Genomic DNA, 21,487 nt, shown 5'->3' with positions numbered 1-21,487 from the left:
TGATACGAGAGGGATATGCACTGGAGTTTTGCATTGTTCCTTGGGACGTGTTCATGGTGTCTCCCTGCTACTCCCCGCAGAAGAAGCAGGCAGTGGCATGTACATTGTCAAGGCTCCTCAGTCTGAGGGCTGTGGGCCCAATGCCCATGTCTCAAGAAAATATGGTTGATATTCCATTTATTTTGTTGTTCCCAAGAGGAGGGCTCTTTTTGTTCTATCCTGGATCTCAAGTGGTTTCAACCAACATTTGCGGGTAACTCATTTTCGCATGGAAACATTGCGCTCAGTGATGATGGCCATGCAGTTCAGGGAGTTTCTGAGCTCCTTGGATCTGTCCGAGGCATACTTCCATAATCCCATCAGATTGGAACACCAACATTTTCAGTGTTTCTCGGTGTTGGGGTGCCTTTATTAGTTTAGGGTGCTGCCTTTTGGTCTGGCCACCACACCCAGATCTTTTTCCAAGGTTATGGTGGTGGTGGCAGCAGACTTGAGAAAGGATGGGATCCTGGTACACCCGTATTTGGACGACTGACTGATTCGGGCCAAGTCTTTGGAAGAGAGCCACCTGGTGACATGCAAGATGATCTCCTTGTTGCAGGAGCTCGGTTGGGTGGTGAACATGGCCAAGAGCAGTCTTCAGCCATCTCAGTCGTTAGAGTATCTTGGTGTTTGGTTTGACACAAAGCAGGTTAGGGTTTTCCTGCCAGAAACTCGTATTCAGAAGTTGATGATGCAGGTGAGTCTGTTGATGAACACTATGTGCCCGACAGTATGGTCCTATGTATATGTACTTGATTTGATGGTGGCAACCCTGGAAGTAGTGTCTTGGGTGAGGACGCATATGCGTTCTCTTCAGCACTCTCTGATGTCTCATTGGAGCCCACAGTCTCGGGACTATTCAATTCAGCTCCACCTGCTGATGGAGGTCTGCTCTCAACTACAGTGGTGGTTACAAGTGGATCATCTAAGAAAGGAAGTTTCCCTAAAATCACTGCATTGGTTAATACTCATGATGGATGCGAGCCTCAAGGGTTGGGGAGATCACTGTCAGGAACTGACAGCACAAGGGCACTGGAGTGCGGAAGAGTCTCTCTGGAACTTTAATTGGCTGGAAGCCCGGGCGGTCCACCTGGCAGGCTTGCAGTTCAGCAGCAGGTTGCAGGGTAGAGCAGTCTAGATAATGTCAGACAATGCAACGACAGTGCCTTACATCAATCAGCAGGGAGGAGCCAAGAGCCAGCAAGGAGATAGACCAACTTATGGAATGGGTGGAGGTGCATCTTCAGGAGATCTTGGCCTCGCACATTGTAGGAAAGCACAAAGTAAGACCAGACTTTCTCAGCAGGGAGAGTCTGGACCCAGGAGACTGGGTATTGTTGGATGAGGCGTTTCAGCTGATAGTGGATCGCTGGGGCCTTCGCTTCTAGAGTTCTTCTGGCAACTTCTCACAGTGTGAAGGTTCTTTGAGTCTTCAGTCGCAAGAGAGATCCGAAGTCCTTGGGTATGGATGGTCTCGTGCAGGAATGGCCGGAGGACAAGCTGCTGTATGCCTTTGCCCCATGACCCATGATGGACAGAATGGTTCGGAGGATCAAGGTCACAGAGGGTTGGTGCTTTTGGTGGCACCAGGTTTGCCCATGAGTCCATGGTATGCGGATTTGCATTGGCTCCTGGTAGATTTCCCCCTCCGGTTTCCGGCGCACAGGAATCCGTTGCGGCAGGAACCTGTTCTTCATGAAGATCCGACGTGGTTTTGTCTTACTGTATGGTTCTTGAAAGGGCTCGCTTGCTGATGCGTAGATATTCTACTGCGGCGCTTTCCACCTTGCTACGAGCAAGAAAGTTCTTAATTCCTTAAACGTGCAAGTAGTGGCTCTTGCCTGATTCAGGGGTCAGGTGAATGATGAATCCTTATTAGCTCATCCAAATGTGGCCCGTTTCTTGAAAGGAGTGAAACATTTTCATCCTCCCTTGCAGTTACCGCTACCTTTGTGGAGTCTTAATCTGGTTTTGGATTTCTTGGTAGGCCCTATGTTTCAACCAATGCATAGCCTTTCCTTGTGGTTACTGACTTTAAAAACGGTCTTTCTTGTGGCACTTGTTCTGCATGTCGAATTTCCTAGTTGCAGGTCTTGTCTTGCCAGGAACCATTCCTTCATGTATCTCCAGGGGCGATATAGCTGTGTACTGTTCCTTCCTTTTTGCCAAACGTAGTCTCAGATTTTCACTTGAATCAGTCCATTTCCCTGCTGTCTCTGGATAGGGAAAGAGATGCGGAAGAATAAAGCTTGTTGCGACCCTTGGATATCAAGAGATATATCATAAGATACCTGGAGGTTTCTAAACTTTTCTGGAAGATGGATCGCCTGGTTGTCCTTCATGGTGGAGGTAAACAGGGCAAGGAGGCTTTGTGGACTACAGTAGCTCACTGGATTAAGGAGGTAGTCATGGGCGCATATGGTTATTTATTTATTATTTATTTATTTATTTTTATGCCGTTGCTCTGTGTTCAATCACAGTGGTTTACAAAATAAAAAATAAATGAAATCATAACAGTCAGGATAGGGCTCATTCCATTAGGGCTCAAGCAGTGTCATGGGCGGAAGTTAGATTGTTGTCTCCTGTCGAGCTGCGACGTGGTCCTCCTTACACACCTTTTCCAGGTATTTTCATCTGGATGTGCAAGCCTGGTAAGATGCAGCCTTTGCACTTGCAGTTTTGACAAGACTGCAGGCAGCTTCCCACCCTGTTCTGGAATAGCTTGGGTACATCCCACTGGAACTGAATTCATCTGTCTGGGGGTTACAAATGAGAAATTACTACTTACCTGATATTTTCCTTTTCCTTAAGCCAGACAGATGCATTCAGCTTCCCGCCTTTGTATTATGGTCCTCCTGCATGGCTACGTGTTCCAAGGGTTACTGGTTAGTGTTACTCTAGTCCCTAGACTAGTTTAATGCATTCTTTGTCTGAGTTCAGTGTTTCCTGTTGGCTGAATACTGAAATGGTTATCTGTTATTAATCAAGTTTTTTCCATTCTGTCCACAGTTCACTTTTGAAGAGAATATTGGTAGGCTGATGACATTGCAGGAGTATATATACTGTGATGTCAGCTTTGCTCTGTCTCCATCTGTTGGTAGAGGTGCATAACCCATTGGTGCTGAATTAATCTGTCTGGGCTAAGGAAAAAGACATTATCAGATAACTAGTAATTTCTCATTAGCCAGGTAGACTAAAGAAAGTTATTACCATCCCTGAGAGTGAGTAAAGAAATTAGAGCTACTTTATGGGATTTGCCAAGTACTTGCGATTCGATTGGCCTCTGTTGGAAACAGGATGCTGGGCTCGATGGACCTTGGTTTGACCCAGTTTGGCATTTCTTATCTTCTTAGCCTTATTTATTTATTCATTTATTTTAACCCAGGTCAGTTGATTAATTTTCTCCTTTCTACCAATGATCTTGATTCCTTACAGTCTACTTTTAGACTTATCATTTCACTGAAACCTTTCTCTTTCATTTTCAATTGTCCTCAACTTTCCACTTATCTGCTGCATACATTCTTCTAGATTTGTCAATAGCATTCAGTACAATTCAACTCAGATTCTCCATTCTCAGGGTTTTTCTTGTCCTGCTTATTCCTGGTTCGCCTCTTATTTGACTAATCATTTCTCAAGCATTCTTGTTAATTCCTTCTTCTCTAAATTCTTTATTTTAACAGATGTGTCATGTGTTTCAGTTCTTGGCCACCTATGTTTTTCTGTTTACAATCTCTAAGGAGTTGTATCTCCTCCTTTAGATATTCATATCGTTTTTTTGCAGATGACAAAGATCCTTCTTTCATGTCCTCACTCTTCTTGTGCTGCTTGTAATCAGCATTACTTCTACCTCTGTGTAATAGCTACCTGGATGAGTTCTCATTTTTTAGCACATAGTCCTACTGAAAGTAGAGTTCTCCATTACCCAGAGTCTTGCCATATCTCATGTTTCCCTTCTAGTTTCCTTTTCATTAAACTTGTTTCCTTCTATACATTTGACTGCTAAAAATCTTGGTATCAGTTTTGATCCATTCTCATGTCTCCAGATTTATTATTTGTCTTTGGTATTAACTATCCAAAATTTATAAAACCAACTATTTTCATACTTTCTAAGCCTGCCAACTTCTACAACATGCTAACTTCTTTTCCTGTTTGGACTAATGTAACTGCCTTGTTGATCTTCTTGGTTCTTTACTCCATTCATTTCAACATTGTCAGTATTCTGCTGTATATCTACTACTACTGCTACTACTACCACTACTACTATTTTTCCACCTTCCATGATGTGCTTATAAGAAAATGCCATAATGGGTCAGATCAAAGGTCTATCTAGTCCAGCATCCTGTCTTCAACAGTAGTCCATCCGATCACAAGTACCCAGCAGCATCCTAAAGAATAGATCCAGTCCTTCTTGCTTATAACTAGGGATAAGCAGTGGCTTTCTTAAATCTGCAAGGCACATAATGGTTCATGGACTTTTCCTACCCTGTATAAACCTAGCTACACTAACTGCTTTCACCACATCCTCTGTTAACAAATTCCATAGTATAATTGTGTGCTGAATGAAAAAATGCTTTCTCCAGTTTGTTGTATTCCCTACTCTCATGATTGTGTAGACCTCTATCATATCTCCTTTCAGCCTGAAGAGTGCTAATCTCTGAGCCATTTCATTCCTTTTATCATTTTGGTTTCCCTTCTTTGTACCTATCTAGCTTCACTATATCTTTTTCGAGATGGGGGCTACTAGAACTGCACACAATTCTCAAGCTGTGTTTGCAGCATGGATCAACAGAGAGGCATAATGATATCCTCTTTTTGGTTTTCCATTTCTTTCCTAATAATTTTTAACTTTCTATTTGTTATTTTCACCAGTGCCACACACTGGGCCAAGGATTTCAAAACATTTATCTGTTTATCTAGTTATTTATTTATTTGCAGGCATTTTATATTCCACCATTTTCCATGAGTGGCCTCAAGATGGATTACAAAACAAGTTTTAACTAACAGTTGCAGTGCATTGGTTGAAGGTCGTTGAATCAAATTTAAAATAGAACTGCGATGCCATGGTTTAAATAGGTCAGAAAGACTGAGGGCCTTTGCCGAGGGGACTCTAAGGGAGATGTGGCCAAAGAGCCATACCTTAGCTTTTTTCCTGAAAGTGAGGGAAGATGGCTGAAGAGTGGGAGTAATGATACCTTGTTCCAAATATTTGGAGCAAAGCAACTGAAGGCATGAAGTCTCATACAGGATAATCATGCAGAAGCTAGAAGATGAGAGGAAAGAAGATCCATTTGGGAGAATCAGAGTTCACTAATGGGAATATAGGGGAAATGAAGTTGAGAGAGCTACTCTGGGACTTGTTCATTCACACACTTGTAGATGAAGCAGAGGGGTTTGAATTGATTGAGAGCCAGTGCAACTGGTATTGGTGTTATGTGGCATTGGTGTTATGCGACCTGTACTTTTGACCTCTACCAAGATGCTAGTGGCTGTATTCTATATAAGTTGGAGATGCTTCAGACTGTATTTTGAGATGCTGTTAAATAGAGAATGGCAATAATCAGTTGAGCTAATGATTAATGCATGCATCATGGTAGCAAGATTGTTTTATCAAGGTTGTTTCGCAGATACATAAAGGAATTCCTTACCACATGAGAGAGAAAAGTTTCTGTTGTGAGATTCTGATCAAGTTGATCCCTATGCTTTATATTGACTCCTTAGATTGCAAGGGTATTCAGTGTACTGTGGCAGTCAAAAAAGCAAGTAGAATGTTAGGAAATATTAAGAAGGGAATGGCAAATAAAACAGAAGATGTTGTAATGCCTCTACAGCGCATCTTGAATATTGTGTACAATTTTGGTCGACACATGTAAAAAAAGATATACTTACACTGGAGAAGATACAGAAAAGTGTGACTGATAATGATAAAGGGCATTAAATGGCTACCCAATGAGGAAAGGCTAAAGAGATTAGGGCTGTTCAACTTGGAGAAGAGTTGGCTGAGGGGGGATATGATAGAGGTCTACAAAATCATGAATGGGCTTGAACAGGTAAATGGGAAACGGCTATATACTCTTTCGGATAATGCAAGGACTGGGGGGGGCACTTCATGAAGTTAGCAAGTGGCACATTTAAAACAAATCAGAGAAAATTCTTTTTCACTCAACATACACACATTAGCTCTGGAATTCGTTGTCAGGGGATGTGGTTAAGGCAGCTAGTGAAGCTGGGTTTAAAAAAGGTTTGAATAAGTTCCTGAAGGAGATGTCCATATACTGCTGTAAATCAACAGGGAATATCCACTGCATGTTGCCAGCATTAGTAGCATGGGATCTGTTATTTGGGTACTTGCCAAGTACTTGTGACTTGGATTGGCCACTGTTAGAGATCGGGTACTTGACTTGATGGATCCTTGGTCTGACCCAGTTTGTCATATCTTATGTACTACTACTTAATGTATCTATAGCACCACACAACATATGCAGTGCTGTACAAACATACAAAAAGACAGTCCCTGCTCAATAGAACTTACAGGGGCAGATCTTAAAACATACGCACGGGCGTAGATTTGTTCGTGCAACCCAGCGCAAACAAATCTACTCCCGATTTTATAACGTGCGCGCTGCCGCAAGCATGTTATAAAATCCAGGGTCGGCGCGCACAAGGGGGTGCACACTGAGCCCGAGGGGAGCCCCGATGGCTTTCCCCATTCCCTTCAAGGCCGCTCTGAAATCAGAGCGGCCTTGAAGGGAACTTTTTTTATGCCCCCCCCCCAGCTTCCCCTCCCTTCCCCTATCTAACCCACCCCCCATCCCTAACTAACCCCCCCCCACCTTTGTCGAAAAAGTTACATCTGCCGGCTGGCTGCCGGCACACCATCCCCAGCCCAGGGGCTGCTTCGGAGCCTTGGCCACGCCTCCAGGCCGGCACCACACCAACAGCCCCGCCCCGGAACACCCCCGAATGCCGCGCCGCCCCCGACACGCCCCCCCAAGCAAAGCCCCGGGACTTACGCGCGTCCCGGGGCTTTGCACATGCCGTCGACCTATGGAACATAGGCGCGCCGGCGCGCAAGTCCCCTGCACGCGTAAATCCAGCTGGATTTACACGCGCAGGGCTTTTAAAATTTACCCCACAGTCTAATAAGATAAACATATAGGATAAGAGACTTGGGGTATTTCATAAAGCAAGAAATTGGTTAAAAAGAAAAGATAGTTAAGACTAAAAGCAAACAATCAGGCATAAGATTTTAAAACGGTTTAAAAAAGGTGGGTCTTTAGATGGGATTTAAACATGGCAAGAGAGGGAGCATGATGCAGCAGTTCAGGAAGACTATTCTAAGCATACTGTGCAGTCAGGTGTAAAGCACAGATTCGGGAATTGGTGGTAGAGGAAAAGGGCACAAATAGTAGTGACTTGTCCAATGAGTGGAGTGCACAATGAGGAGTGTAAAGAGAGATAGTAGAGGAGTGGTAGTGAGGTGCTGCAGAGTGAAGGCATTTGTAGGTGAGAAAGATCGAAAGGGATGTCCTTGATGACTGAGCCAAAGGAGTTTCAATTTGGCAAGGTTTAATTTGAGTTTGTGGTTGTTAATCCATTGGGCTACTGCCATAAGGCAAACATTGAGATTTGCAATGGATAAGGTTTGTTCTGATCTCATTTTTATGCAGATTTGGATGTCATCGGGAAATAAATGGCATTCACTGTTGAAGGATGAAATGAGATCACAGATTATCTACAATGACTCCAATATCCTTTTCCTAGATGGGAATGCCTAATACGGAATCTAGCATTGTGTACCTATAGTTTGGATTATTTTTCCTTATATGCATCACTTTGCACTTATCTATGTTAAATTTAATCTGCTATTTAGATGCTCAGTCCCCCAGTTTTGCAAGGTCCTCTTGTAATTCTTCACAATTAGCTAATGATCTGACAACTTTGAACAATTTTGTGTCATCTATGAATCTGATCACTTCACTCATCACTCCTTTCCAGATTATTTATAAGTATACTGAAAAGCACAGGTCCCAGTAGATCCGTAGGGTACTCCATTAGAACATAAGAACATGCCATACTGGGTCAGACCAAGGGTCCATCAAGCCCAGCATCCTGTCTCCAACAGTGGCCAATCCAGGCCATAAGAACCTGGCAAGTACCCAAAAACTAAGTCTATTCCATGTTACCGTTGCTAATGGCAGTGGCTATTCTCTTTTTTCATTGACAGAAATAACCATTCAATCCTACTCTCTGTTTCCTATCTTTTATCCATTTACCAATCCACAATAGGCCATTGCCCCCTATCCCATGACTCTTTCATTTCCTGATGAGTCTCTCATAATTAGGATCAGATTACAAGAAAATAGCCTGGGGGTCTTTTCAAAATCAGCCCACAGGATACTTGTCTGACTCCCTTGTGTGCTTTCCCTGCAGCACATGCTTCAACAACTCACAAAAACACACCAAGGAAAACCCTTTAGAGATACATCACGAGACCTAAAGACTGGCAGAACTGAGCCAAAAAAGTCTTCAAAATAAAATTTCACATTTTTCCTAAATAAATAAGAAGTAGAGCAAGGGTGAGCAAACATAACTGCAGTCATCAAAAACAAGATATGATTGGAAATTGTCCTTTTCAGTTTAGAAGTTGCCTTTACTCATTCTCCTGTACACATACATTTGCTTGATGCAAATTAAGAAATTGGGAGCCAAAGTCAGACAGGCTATTTAGAGTCTTTGTAATCCAGTCACAGATTGGCATTAATTAAGCCTGCAACAAATTTCTATATATAATTAAGAGTTTTCTCATACTTTAATTTAAAAGAATTCCATGCATCCACGTTTGAAGGTGTTCTCATGTTTTTGGAAGTCAAGCTAATAAAGTGTACTTTTTTAAAACCAATTATCACAAAATAAACAACAAATGTATATCCAGCCACATAAATGAGCATGCCTGGCTAGACCAGAAGATTTTCACCTAGACCATTCTCCAGAAATCTTATCCTGAACATGATGCACCTACATCTGCTGGAAGCTTCCATTGCTTGCTAGAAGTTGCACTACTTCCCAGCAGAGAGCACAAATAATGTCACTGGAGCAGCTGCTAGCACAAATGGATGCTTCCAAGAGCACTAGAATCCTCACAGTTGGGATAAGCTGGCTGGAGAACTAGTTAGGTCTAAAACATATTGCCCAGTCAGCCAAGCACTTTCAACTAATTGGATAATGAATATTTTCTTTTTTTTATTAATATGGTACTTGTCCTTTATAAAAAATCCACTGTCTTTTGGAAGTAAAACCTTCTACATAGAGGACATCTGAAGTCCCATATTTACTGTAATAGCAACTTTTTTCTCATTCTTGTAAATCAGGCACTCTCCTAAAGTGGTGAAGGCAGCATCTCAGGTCCTAAACAGCATGTGGCAGTATAGAGACCTGAGAAGTCTCTACAAGAAGGTAAGCTTTTCTTCATATTTTCTGTTATGCTATGTCATGATTCTTGCCAGATGTGATTAAGCTCTAAACTGAGGCAGATTTGAAATATTTATAAAGCTTATCATGATAAAGCAAAGTTGACTATAATATATTCTTCTGTATTAGAAATAGCAAGAGAAAATGTTAACCTAATGGCACATAAGATCATTTCCTCTGCCTGTTCTGCATTAGTGTGCATCTAAGCACTATAATAAATATTTAACCATTACCTATTGTAAAAAGGATAGCTAAAACAAACAATAATTGCACTCTTATCTTTCTTTAAAGCAGCAGTTCTAGCCATTACAGGGGAAGTTCAGAGTGCAAAAATGAACATCCTTATCCCCTGCTTTAGGATGCCACAGATGTCATGATAATTTTCTGATGCCTCTTGACAACAAAAGAATATTTATAGAACAATGAAATGGGGACCAGAGAGTGGCCATCTCCATTTTCAGCAGCTCTAAACGCCCATAATGCTTTTCTGGTGATGATTTCACCGTGCTTGGAGCTGGCAGAGACATGTGACTGCCGTGCACAGGGAGGGGTAAAGTGGTGGCTCAAATTACTTTTGCTCTAGTACCTCAGATATAAAAAAATTGAAATTATTGAAATGGATAATGAGAAGTGCAGGCTGAGAAAATAATTTGTGTCTGGAATATAAAGGCCCTTACCATGGCTGCAGAATCACAGGAGAGCAGAGGTCCCATCATATATTACACATACCATTTGTTGTGCCCATATAGTGGCAAACAGTACTCTGATTTACATATTTCATAGTGGTAGAAGAAACTAAGTGGAATAAGCCTTCAACAATTTTAAATACTAGCGCAGGGGATGGCAACCTCCGGCACACATATGCCACGAGTGACATGCGAGAGCATTTTTATTGGCATGCAGCAGCAGCTGATTGGCTGTATCAGGAGATTCCCATTGTCACACTGAGATCCCCTTCTCTTATGCATAACCATGGTAGTGCAATGATGACATATTTCCAGGCTTCAGAAACAACTGTCGTGGCACAGAAGAGACCAGGTGACCATGGTCCTTTTTCCTCCACAGAAAGGCATTAGTGGCAGTAGGATAGCTCCCCCTTCCCCCTTCAGATCTTTTAACTCATCTGCTGCTATCCTAAAACAGGAAGAGGAGGAAGAGGGTGGGGCCTTGCAGCTGCTCAGGCACTTCCTTCCTCCTTCCCTGCCAGGGCCTGGTTGGCATACTTAGAATTACATAGTTCCATGCCTGACACTGGGACCCCGCAGGGGAGGAGGGAGAAAGCACCTGAGTAACTGCAAGGCCCCATCCTCCTCCTACTCTTATTTTAGGAAAGCAGAAGGTGAGTGAATGAATAGAGACTCATCGTAAAAGAGAAGTGAATAAATCAGGGAACACCTTGGAGAGGGAGTTCATGAACTGGGAATTGCTGAGGGGGAGGAAGGGAAGGAGTGAACGGACTGGGTATCACTGTGGGGACAGAGGGAGTGAATGAACTGGGCATTGTCATGGAGGGACCCTTGGCATCTCTGTCAAATCTCAAGATCACTTCACCCCACATGTGACCATTGCTCATGCTCCTCTCCCAGGCCATCCAGCGACTGCCATTGCACACATGTGTGTAAATACATGTGGGAAAGAGAGAAAGAGTATGTATGTATGTGTGATTACATGTGGTAAAGAGAAAGAACATGGTTGTGATTACATGTGGGAGAGAGAGAGCATGTGTATGTGTGGATTGCATGTGAGAGAGAGAGAGTGGGTGTGTTGTGATTGCATGTGAGAGAGCATGTGTGTGTGTGTGTTTACATAGAGAGAAGAGAGTGTGTGAATGTGTGTGTGATTGCATGTGAGAAAGAGTGTGCATGTGTGATTGTATTTGGGAGAGTTGGTGTGAGTGATTGCCTGAGGGAGAGAGCATGCATGTGGGAGAGAGAAAGACAGCGTATGTGACTGCATGGGGGGAGAGGCAGAGAGCGACTGTGTGTGTTTGTGAGTGATTGCATGTGGAAGAAAGAGCACATGAGTGTATTGGAGCGTGTATGTATGTGAGCGAGAGAGGAGAAAATTTGTGTGCACCCTCTCCCACTCGAACTAATTTATGATAATCTCAGGGTGACTGGAAATCAAAAGTTCCCAGGTAAACAGAACTGGGGGTTGTTTTTAATTATTATACAATTTAATTATTGGATGTTATTTGATATGTTTCCTGCTTTGAAATATTTTATTGGTGTTTGGAAAGGGTTTGTGTATGAGATTTTAAATTATTGGATGTTATTCTATTCATCAACTGTTTTGAAATATATATTGTTTCTATTGATATAGTTTTACTATTATGATGATTTATATTTCTTAATTTTATTGCTTGATGTTTTATGAGGCATGGTGATGTTTCCATTGATACAGAGTATGACTTGTTGTAGTTTCCAGTTCAGTTTTTTTCCACATGTATCTAATGTTACTATTTTATGATCACTGTATTCTGTATTTGGTGAGATTCTATATGTGTGACTGAGGTGAGGTATTCTGGTACCTAATGTGTAGTTTCTGAGTAGGGATCTATAGCAGCCTTGCCTGTTTTGTTTTCCTAATAGGGGGTATATTGGCAAGGAGAGGGGAGGGAATGAGTGACACTTTTCTCCATTTTATAATTTTCTTTTTACGTGAGGAAAAACATATCGGTTTCAATCATATTTTTTACATATCTCTTTAATATTTTAACTAAAAATGTCAATTAAAATTAATATTCAAGGGTTGTGTGAAAGGAATCTGCTGGATCAGGCTTATGGCACTTGATGACCAGAGTTACCTAAACCTTTGCACACCACCTCTAAAAGGTGGCCTACCCCTGCACTGGCACATTCTCAGGAACTGGATAAAAAGCAGAACTCCAACATGAAGTCTAATAATGTGATTTTTTTTTCTTAACTACCAGCTTGATCATAAAATATATATTTTTTTCTAATGCTGCTGCTTTAAAATGTTTGCTGAAAAAAGGCCTTAGTGTCTGGTCTTCATCACAGAATGAAAATTAATATCTAGAGAATGGAGATTTGTTCTGCATAGTACAAGAGTTTTTGCTGTTTGGAATGCTTTAACGGAGGCATGAGCAATAGAATCCAGGTGCTATAAATTGAATAAATTAGTTCATTTCCCCAGTTCAGCACAACCTCGTATTCACTTGTGAAACATATCATTTCTGAAGCACCGCATGCCTGGCACTATAGTTTTGTCTGTGAACCATTTTGAATATTATACGTATGGACACTCATCTCATTTTTTTTAACACCTCATGCATCCATATTCATTCACACCCTTATTACTAGTTTAAAGGGAGACTGAGGGTGCACGAATGATTTCTTACATGAAAATATAAAAACCAGAGGGAGTAGCCATGCTATGGCTCTTCTTGGGACAGCTGTCTGTGCCCCACGAAATTAAACCAATTTTGCTTTTCTTGACCCCCCCTTGCTGCTACTTATTTCCCCAGGAAATTTATCACAGCATTTCAGGTCCCCCTTTTGGACAAGGACTAAAAGAAAAGTATCCTACTGGCTGAACCCATCAGCTGTGCTTTTATGTCAGCAGGGAGTCTCACTTCTTTATTTATTGCCTACCTTATCCAGCCATGCTGGGACATGATACCGCCATATCTCATAGATCCAACACGACTGAAGGCAATTTTATTTTCTCTTCGTACTATGTTTAAGATTGTATTTTCTCTGTGGGTTGGGATGTAGTAGTAATATAAGAGAACTATGTTTAAGATTGTATTTTCTCTGTGGGTTGGTATATCTCATAGTCCCAGCAGACAGAAGACCACAACCCATTCTATTGCATTGCTATGCACAATGCCACTGCGAGCTGCAGGAGCTGACCTTTCAGTCCGTTGCTGTAAACTCATCTGTCTAAAAATGATAATGTGATTCTTTAGAAAAGTGGCCTGCATTGTGAAATTAAGATCTATCATGCACTGTGCATACACCATCACCCCCAAATTTAGTCCAAAGACAAGTCTAACATCCTTATCTTTGAATCATTGCTGTGGGCTTTTTGTTTGAATTACTGTATTTGCTTTTTTCATACCAGTGTAGGTATGAATGTCTAGCATACTAATGAGCACGTTTTCAAGGAGGTTATACATGAAATTAGCATATACACATGAGTAGCCTGTATTCGTGCACATGCTAGTTTATAAATATTGAAAGTACGCGTGTTTTTTTTTGTTTCACACGCACATTTGGCAATATAAAAAAGGGGCAGTCTAGGGACTTTCTGTGGTGGGTCAAGAAATATGCATGGAAGCTGCTATTTTCTAAGAGATATTTGTACATAAATTATCTAACTTAGTTGCGCACTTTTATACCTGCTACTAAACTAGCACAACTGATATCGGATTTGTCTGTTGTCTGCAATCTTTGGGTGGGATGTCTGTGTGAGCTGGTGGGGGTTCAGAGTGAAGTGCAAGAGGTGAATTGGAGATGGACTGGATGAACTGGCAGAAGTATCAGTGACTTGTGATTTTAAATATGCATGCAAGAAAGGTAGGAATTTACATTGAGCTAAGAATCAAATGCTGCAGCTTCCTAAGGTTAAGGCCTTTCATCAGCAGAGGCTGCAAAATATGTCTTTCACAGCTGTGATTCCAATTCTGTGGAATAGTCTCCCTCCTGAATTAACAGAGGAGAAGGATTCATTAAGGTTATGGGAAAAATTAAAAATGTGGTTAAGGCTGCAGCCTTTAACATCTAATCTGGTAGAACTCTGAAGGAGGTAGCTTTGAGATCTTCTTAAGTGATTTTTTATTATTATTATTATTTTATTTTTATTATTTTTTTCTTATTAGGTGTTTTAATATGTTGTGATTATATAAGTTATGTTGTAAATTGCTTTGGGAGATTTTATCAGTAAAACAATTTATAAATGACTTATAAATAAATATATATGTACGAACATTATTAAATAAGTGATTTTACGCATACAAGTTCTATTTTTTTACACACCTAAAATAGATGTGCATATGTTTATAAAATAGGTAGAAAAGATAAGTGCTTGCATTGCAGTGGAAATATATATGCACACTTTCGAAGCATAAGTACCCATTATTTTATAAATTGTGCAGTTTCTACTACACAGTTAATAAAATACTAGGATAAATCTTTGCGCATCCACTTGAGCACACATGCAGTAATGTGAATTGGTTTGAAAATTATCCTCCCTGATTGGAATTACCATTTTTATTATTATTACTAATAATAATTTGGATTAATAAAGCATATTTCATTCAGAAGACACTACAACATACTTTACAGTATAAATACTTCAGTAACATGCATGCAGCCACTCTTGGAAGGAAATTCTTAACAACTATGATCCTTGATAGGTTCAAAAGGGTCAAGGGAAGAAACCGAACAATGTTATTTTCATAGGCCAAGCACAGGAAGATAAAATGACTTCTACAAATTTTTACACAGACTCAGTGGGAGAGCAGAATTTGAAGTCATAAGTTTTAGAGATCTTTTGATTTATAGTTTTCATGTCTTAACCACTTGACTTCATCTAGTATTACAAGATCCTGTTCTGATTGGATTGATCTGGGACAGCAAGGCATGGTGTGTCCCAGCCTGCCCCTGGGACTGCCCCTTCACAGAGACCTAGCTCTTGTGCGCGTAACCCCTATTTTTTACGCGTGGGTTTTTTAAAAATATGGTCGATTGTGTGCAGTGCAAATTTGGAGAACAGATACTAGAAAGTAATTCTATACAAAAAAACACAGTTTATTATTAAACAGCAGGCTATCCTTTTAGCACTGGCTTTAATCTGTCTATCAGGAAAGCATGATCAGCAAATCCAGATTTCATTAGAAGATATTTTGAGTTTAAAGTACAGATGGACTGATTTAAGGAGGGGAAAGGGCAATATAGAGATTGTCTCATCTGTTTTAAATCAGTAAATAAAGAGGAAGGATATAACTACTATGAGTATCCATACTAGTGATCAAATATTTATTTCAGTTTTATTAAGCAGAGTTCACAATGGGTCAGCATACAGCCCAAAGTTTATATAAAAGGGTAAATGATCTTCCACTATGGGCTGTATTTCATGAGAACTGCGTCAAGAAGGAACCTAGTAAAAAATGAAATTCAAAAAAACACTGTCAACAACTGGACATTAAACATCTGAAATAGTGAGCAAAACCATAAGTACAATTGGCTTACCCAAAACCTGAAAATATTCTGGATAGCAGAACATTTAAGAACATAAAGAACATGCCATACTGGGTCAGACCAAGGGTCCATCAAGCCCAGCATCCTGTTTCCAACAGTGGCCAATCCAGGCAATAAGAACCTGGCAAGTACTCAAAACTAAGCCTATTCCATGTTACCATTGCTAGTAATAGCAGTGTTAAATCTAATAAAAACAGTGTTAAATCTAATAGAAAACAGAGGAAGAAAATAATTATTTTTTTTCCATTATAATGTACAGATAATCAAAAGGAGCTTACAAACAGGATCTGTAAAAAAGAGTAAATTTACTGCAGTTGATAGACATAGGCAGTCTGGCTGACACAGACAAAAATTTCCAGTAATGAGTAATCAAAGAAAAAGGTATTTAAGGACTGAAAACAGCGCAAAAACTAGTCATAATATGATACTGCATCGAAGCAGACAGATGAGGGCATTCCTGCCTCAATATCAGGCAGTGGCAGAGGAGGAAGCCACGTCTCTGCCTGCCTCAGCCTGCCTGGCTGCCTATGCTCCAGGCTTGAGTGTTGCTGGAGGAGAGTCGAATCTGCCATCGTTGGACTCCCAAGCTGGTATTGTTCCCGGATTTGTTCTCAGGCTCTATCCATCTGTTGCAACTGAAGCAGGTGAGTTGCCAAACAGGCTTGTGAAGCCAGCTATGGTTACATTAGATGCCATGTGGTTTGGTCTGTGACTGTCGTTAAACTAGACTCTGTCCTAGGCAAATTGGATCCTCAGGCTTCTAGCCATGATTCTCTTTTTCAAGAACATGGGAACCAGCTAGCTGGGTAACAGCAAGAAGTGACTAAGATTCAAACAGTACAAACTATTCTGATCTAGGACAGAGCTGTGCTTTCATGAAGACTGGAGTTCCGTCAAAATTCTTCACACATTGCCACTGGTGACCTTAAGGAGATAATTTGATGAAGTTTTACAGATTCCACTTAAAATGTTTCCTCCAATTAATAAAATTACTTTTTTGCCAACCTCAACTCGCTCTTCAGGTCAAGCAGTTCAGTCAGCTTCTGATTTGGCTAATCGAATTCTTAGAGACGACAGGACCAGAAATGGCTGAAAGAACAACCCTCTTCATTTCCTTCGTTTCTGAATCTGACCTGAGCCTTGTAATGTCTTCATATTTTAAAAACTTGAATTATTTTTATGGTCAGAATGTAAAGTTTTTCTGATATTTCCAGAGTTACTCAGGAAAGGAGAAGGGGGGTTCTGGCCCTGAGGAACGATACCTTAGAATTGGGAGTTACATGTATCTTAAGATATCCTTGCAAATGTTTTGTAAAATTTTGCTCTGATTTTTTTGTTTTCTTTTCTCCTAAACAGCTCAAATCCTTGTTGAATGCAAGGAGAATGGTAACAGGAGTTAAATCTGTTTTCCAAGATCTGTATTTTCACTAAACCGTAACTCTTTCCAGGATTCCCTCTAGAGGGGAGATTTCTCTCCAAGGCCCCAGGTGTTGTTAACAGTACATTACTCCTCTTTAATAAAGATTACACTGGAGGCCATGATGAGATTCCCAACATAACTTTACTTATAGTTCAATAACAAGGAATTATAAATTGATGGTACAAATTTAGTCTTCACACAGTCCTTTTCATAAAGTATTGAGTACTACATAAATTTGTGACTCAGTCTTTTAGGTAGTTGCATTCCCAATCCAGATCCCTTCTCAATTTGAGTGGCATTTTTGAAGCTTCCTCCCAGAAGTTGAATGTGATATGGTGGACTAATTGGCATTCAATTCCCAATTTGTCATACCTTTATTACGATTTCTTGGATAGATTTCTTACATCTTCTCCAATCTCTTTCTCTCCAGAATATCTGTGATATTCCAAGTGGTTTACACCAGCTGGGTGCTACTTTCCTCCTTTACTTCTTCCTTTCCTGTTCAGGGATATTGTTGGATGTCCCAGTCTCCTTAAAACTTCTGCAAGCAATGAGAGCTGAATTCCTCAGGCAAGGGGAATTCAGATGGCAAACAAAAATAGGGCCAGGTCTTAAACAATGCAAAAAAATAGAAGGAACAGTGGATAAAGCTTCCTTCAAAAGAACCTCAAAAATAGGAACTAATATTCCTCAAAAAGAGGGACGAAGGACACCTTCTCCAGTCTTTACTAAACCTAGACCTTGAGAAATAAGGTCTAAAAGTTTTTCCTTTTCCATTGATAAGCAGGCTGAATTAGCCATCACATGTGGGTGAATTATCCGATGGCACCAAACAGATTCGTGTCAGTAGAGGTTTGAGCTCTACTGATCATGTGTAGGAGTTCTCACATGGGTATTGCCTTATGAGCCTCCTCAGTCATTTTTTGTCCAAGCACAAACATGGATGTGTACTTAGTCTCTCCTTACAAATTTTTTCTTAAAAATTCTTAAATTTCATCTTTTTGTTCATTAGTAGTTGCCCCATTTTCCCTGCTGCACCCACAACAGCACTTTTCAGTTCTACAAAAAAAAAAGGATTTTTATGAGGGCCTTGCCACCTCAGTATGTTGGGCTAGAAGAAACAGGGGACGGTGAATGGATTCAAAAACTGCATCTGTGGAACGGAAATGTCCCTCACTGATGGCCACGAATTCTGCTACCAGTGCCTCAGGCAAGAATATAACCAGAAAAATTGCTACACCACTGTCTGTTTTTCCCACCCAGTCAACCCTTGATTTTTTGGCAAGAGACACTTTCTCATTAAAAATCAATCAAGCTCATATCTAAATCATACTATTGTACCAGCCCTTATTGAAAGTTTAATCATCCCCTTGTAGGACAGTAGCTGATTAATTGGTAAATTCACTTGTAAATTTAGGGACAGATTTTAAAATTTAAGCGTGCGGGGTACATTTGTGCGTGCTACCCAGCGCGCACAAATGTACACCCGATTTTATAACATGCGCGCGCAAGGGGGTGCACACTTGTGCACCTTGTGCACGCCAAGTCCAAGGGGAGCCCGATGGCTTTCCCCGTTCCCTCCAAGGCCGCTCCGAAATCGGAGCGGCCCTGGAGGGAACTTTTTTTTTACTCCCTCCCACCTTTCCCTCCTTCCCTATCTAACCCACCCCCCAGCCCTATCTAAATCCCTCCCCTACCTAATCGTGCACAAAACTACGCCCGATTTTATAACATGCACGCGCAGCTGCACGCATGTTATAAAATCTGGGGTCGGTGCGCGCAAGGGGGTGCACACTTGTGCACCTTGCACGCGTTGAGCCCTAGGGGAGCCCCAATGGCTTTCCCTGTTCCCTCCGAGGCCGCTCCAAAATTGGAACGGCCTCAGAGGAAACTTTCCTTCTGCCCGCCCCCACCTTCCCCTCCCTTCCCCTTCTAACCCACCCCCCAGCCCTACCTAAACCCCCCCCCCAGCCTTTATTTAGCAAGTTGCGCCTGCCTCTGGGCAGGTGTAGGTTGCGTGCGCCGGTCGAGTGGCCCTAGGGAGGCCTCTGGCCATGCCCCCACCCCAGACCACCCATGCCCCACCCCTTTTTTCAAGCCCCTGGACATACATGCGTCCCTGGGCTTGCACGCGTCGCCAGGCCAAAGCAAAATAGGCTCGGCACATGTAAACCCCTCCGTGTGTAAATCCAGCTGGATTTCCACACGTAGGGCTTTTAAAATCTTCCCCTATATGGGTAGAAATCCCATGTGTGTTGGGTAAGAGTATAGTGACAGGAGTATACTAACGTCCACCTGGACAAAATGGTCAGACAGATGAGGAAAAGCTAAGAGAAATCAGGAAAGCTAACCAATTTGGCAGTGCAATAATAATGGGAGATTTTAATTACCCCAATATTGACTGGGGGGTAAATGTAACATCAGGACTTGCTAGAGACATATAGTTCCAGGATGTAATAAATGACTGCTTCATGGAGCAATTAGTTCAGGAATCAACAAGAGAGGGAGCTATTTTAGATTTAATTCTTAGTGGAACGCATGATTTGGTGACAGAGGTAATGGTGGTGGGGCCACTTGGCAATAGTGATCATAACGGTGTAAAACATTGATAAGACAGGCGAAGAGAGAATTTGAACTGAAGTTGGCCGTAGAGGCAAAAACTCATAATAAAAACATTTTTAAATATATCCAAAGCAAGAAACCTGTGAGGTAGTCGGTTGGACCGTTAGATGACGGAGGGGTTAAAGGAGCTCTTAGGGAAGATAAGGCCATTACAGAAAGACTAAATGAATTCTTTGCTTCAGTGTTTACTAATGAGGATGTTGGGGAGATACCAGTTCCTGAGATGGTTTTCAAGGGTGATGAGTCAGACAAACTGAACCTAATCACTGTGAACCTGGAAGATGTAGTAGGCCATATTGACAAACTAAGAGTAGAAAATCACCTGGACCGGATGGTATGCATTCTAGGGTACTGAAGGAACTCAAAAATGAAATTTCTGATCTATTAGTTAAGATTTGTAACCTATCATTAAAATCATCTGTTGTACCTGTACCTGAAGACTGGAAAGTTGGCAATGTAACCCCAATATTTAAAAAGGGCTCCAGGGGTGATCCGGGAAACTATAGACCAGTGAGCCTGATGTCAGTGCCAGGAAAAATAGTGGAAACTATTCTAAAGATCAAAATCATAAAGTATATAGAAAGACATAGTTTAATGGAACACAGTCAACATGGATTTACTCATGGGAAGTCTTGCCTAACAAATCTGCATTTTTTTGAAGGGGTTAATAAACATGTGGATAAAGGTGAACCAGTAGATGTAGTGTATTTGGATTTCCACAAGGAGTTTGACAAAGTCCCTCATGAGAGGCTTCTAAGAAAACTAAAAAGTCATGAGATAGGAGGCAGTGTCCTTTTGTGGATTACAAACTGGTTAAAAGACAGGAAACAGAGAGTAGGATTAAATGGTCAATTTTCTCAATGGAAAAGGTTAAACAGTGGAGTGCCTCAGGGATCTGTACTTGGACAGGTGCTTTTCAATACATTTATAAATGATCTGGAAAGGAATACGATGAGTGAGGTTATCAAATTTGCGGATGATACAAAATTATTCAGAGTAGTTTAATAACAAGAGGATTGTGATACATTATTGGAAGACCTTACAAGACTGGAAGATTGGGCATACAAATGGCAGATGAAATTTAATGTGGACAAGTGCAAGGTGTTGCATATAGTGAAAAATTAACCCTTGCTGCTGTTACACGATGTTAGGTTCCATATTAGGAGCTACCACCCAGGAAGAAGATCTAGGCATCATAGTGGATAACACTTTAAAATCGTCTGCTCAGTGTGCTGCAGCAGTCAAAAAAGCAAACAGAATGTTAGGAATTATTAGGAAGGGAATCATTAATAAAATGGAAAATGTCATAATGCCTCTGTATCACTCCATGGTGAGATCGCACCTTGAATACTGTGTACAATTCTGTTCGCCGCATCTCAAAAAAGATATAGTTGCGATGGAGAAAGTACAGAGAAGGGCAACCAAAATGATAAAGGGAATGGAACAGCTCCCCTATGAGAAAAGGCTGAAGAAGTTGCCCCAACTTGGAGAAGAGATGGCTGAGGGGGGATATGATAGAGGTTTTTAAGATCATGAAAGGTCTTGAACGAGTAGATGTGAATTGGTTATTTACACTTTCAGATAATAGAAGGACCAGGGGGCATTCCATGAAATTAGCAAGTAGCACATTTAAGACTAATCGGAGAAAATTATTTTTCACTCAACGCACAATTAAGCTCTGATATTTGTTGCCAGAGGATGTGGTTAGTGC

The 21,487-nt window shown here is 41.1% G+C and overlaps 1 protein-coding gene across 1 annotated transcript in view; it reads left to right on the top strand.

Moving 5' to 3' along the window:
• The window catches only part of CTNND2 (catenin delta 2), a 2,320,710-nt gene that overhangs the window by 2,124,742 nt on the left and 174,481 nt on the right, over window positions 1-21,487 (top strand). The window contains 1 exon segment of the mRNA XM_029590042.1: window positions 9,411-9,495. Coding sequence (XP_029445902.1) covers window positions 9,411-9,495 — 85 coding nt within the window.

Source organism: Rhinatrema bivittatum, chromosome 2, assembly GCF_901001135.1.
Source record: "Rhinatrema bivittatum chromosome 2, aRhiBiv1.1, whole genome shotgun sequence".
Classification (NCBI taxonomy): Eukaryota; Metazoa; Chordata; class Amphibia; order Gymnophiona; family Rhinatrematidae; genus Rhinatrema; species Rhinatrema bivittatum.
Note: the sequence above shows the minus strand (reverse complement) of the source record. Positions and strands in the feature narration are given on the sequence as shown.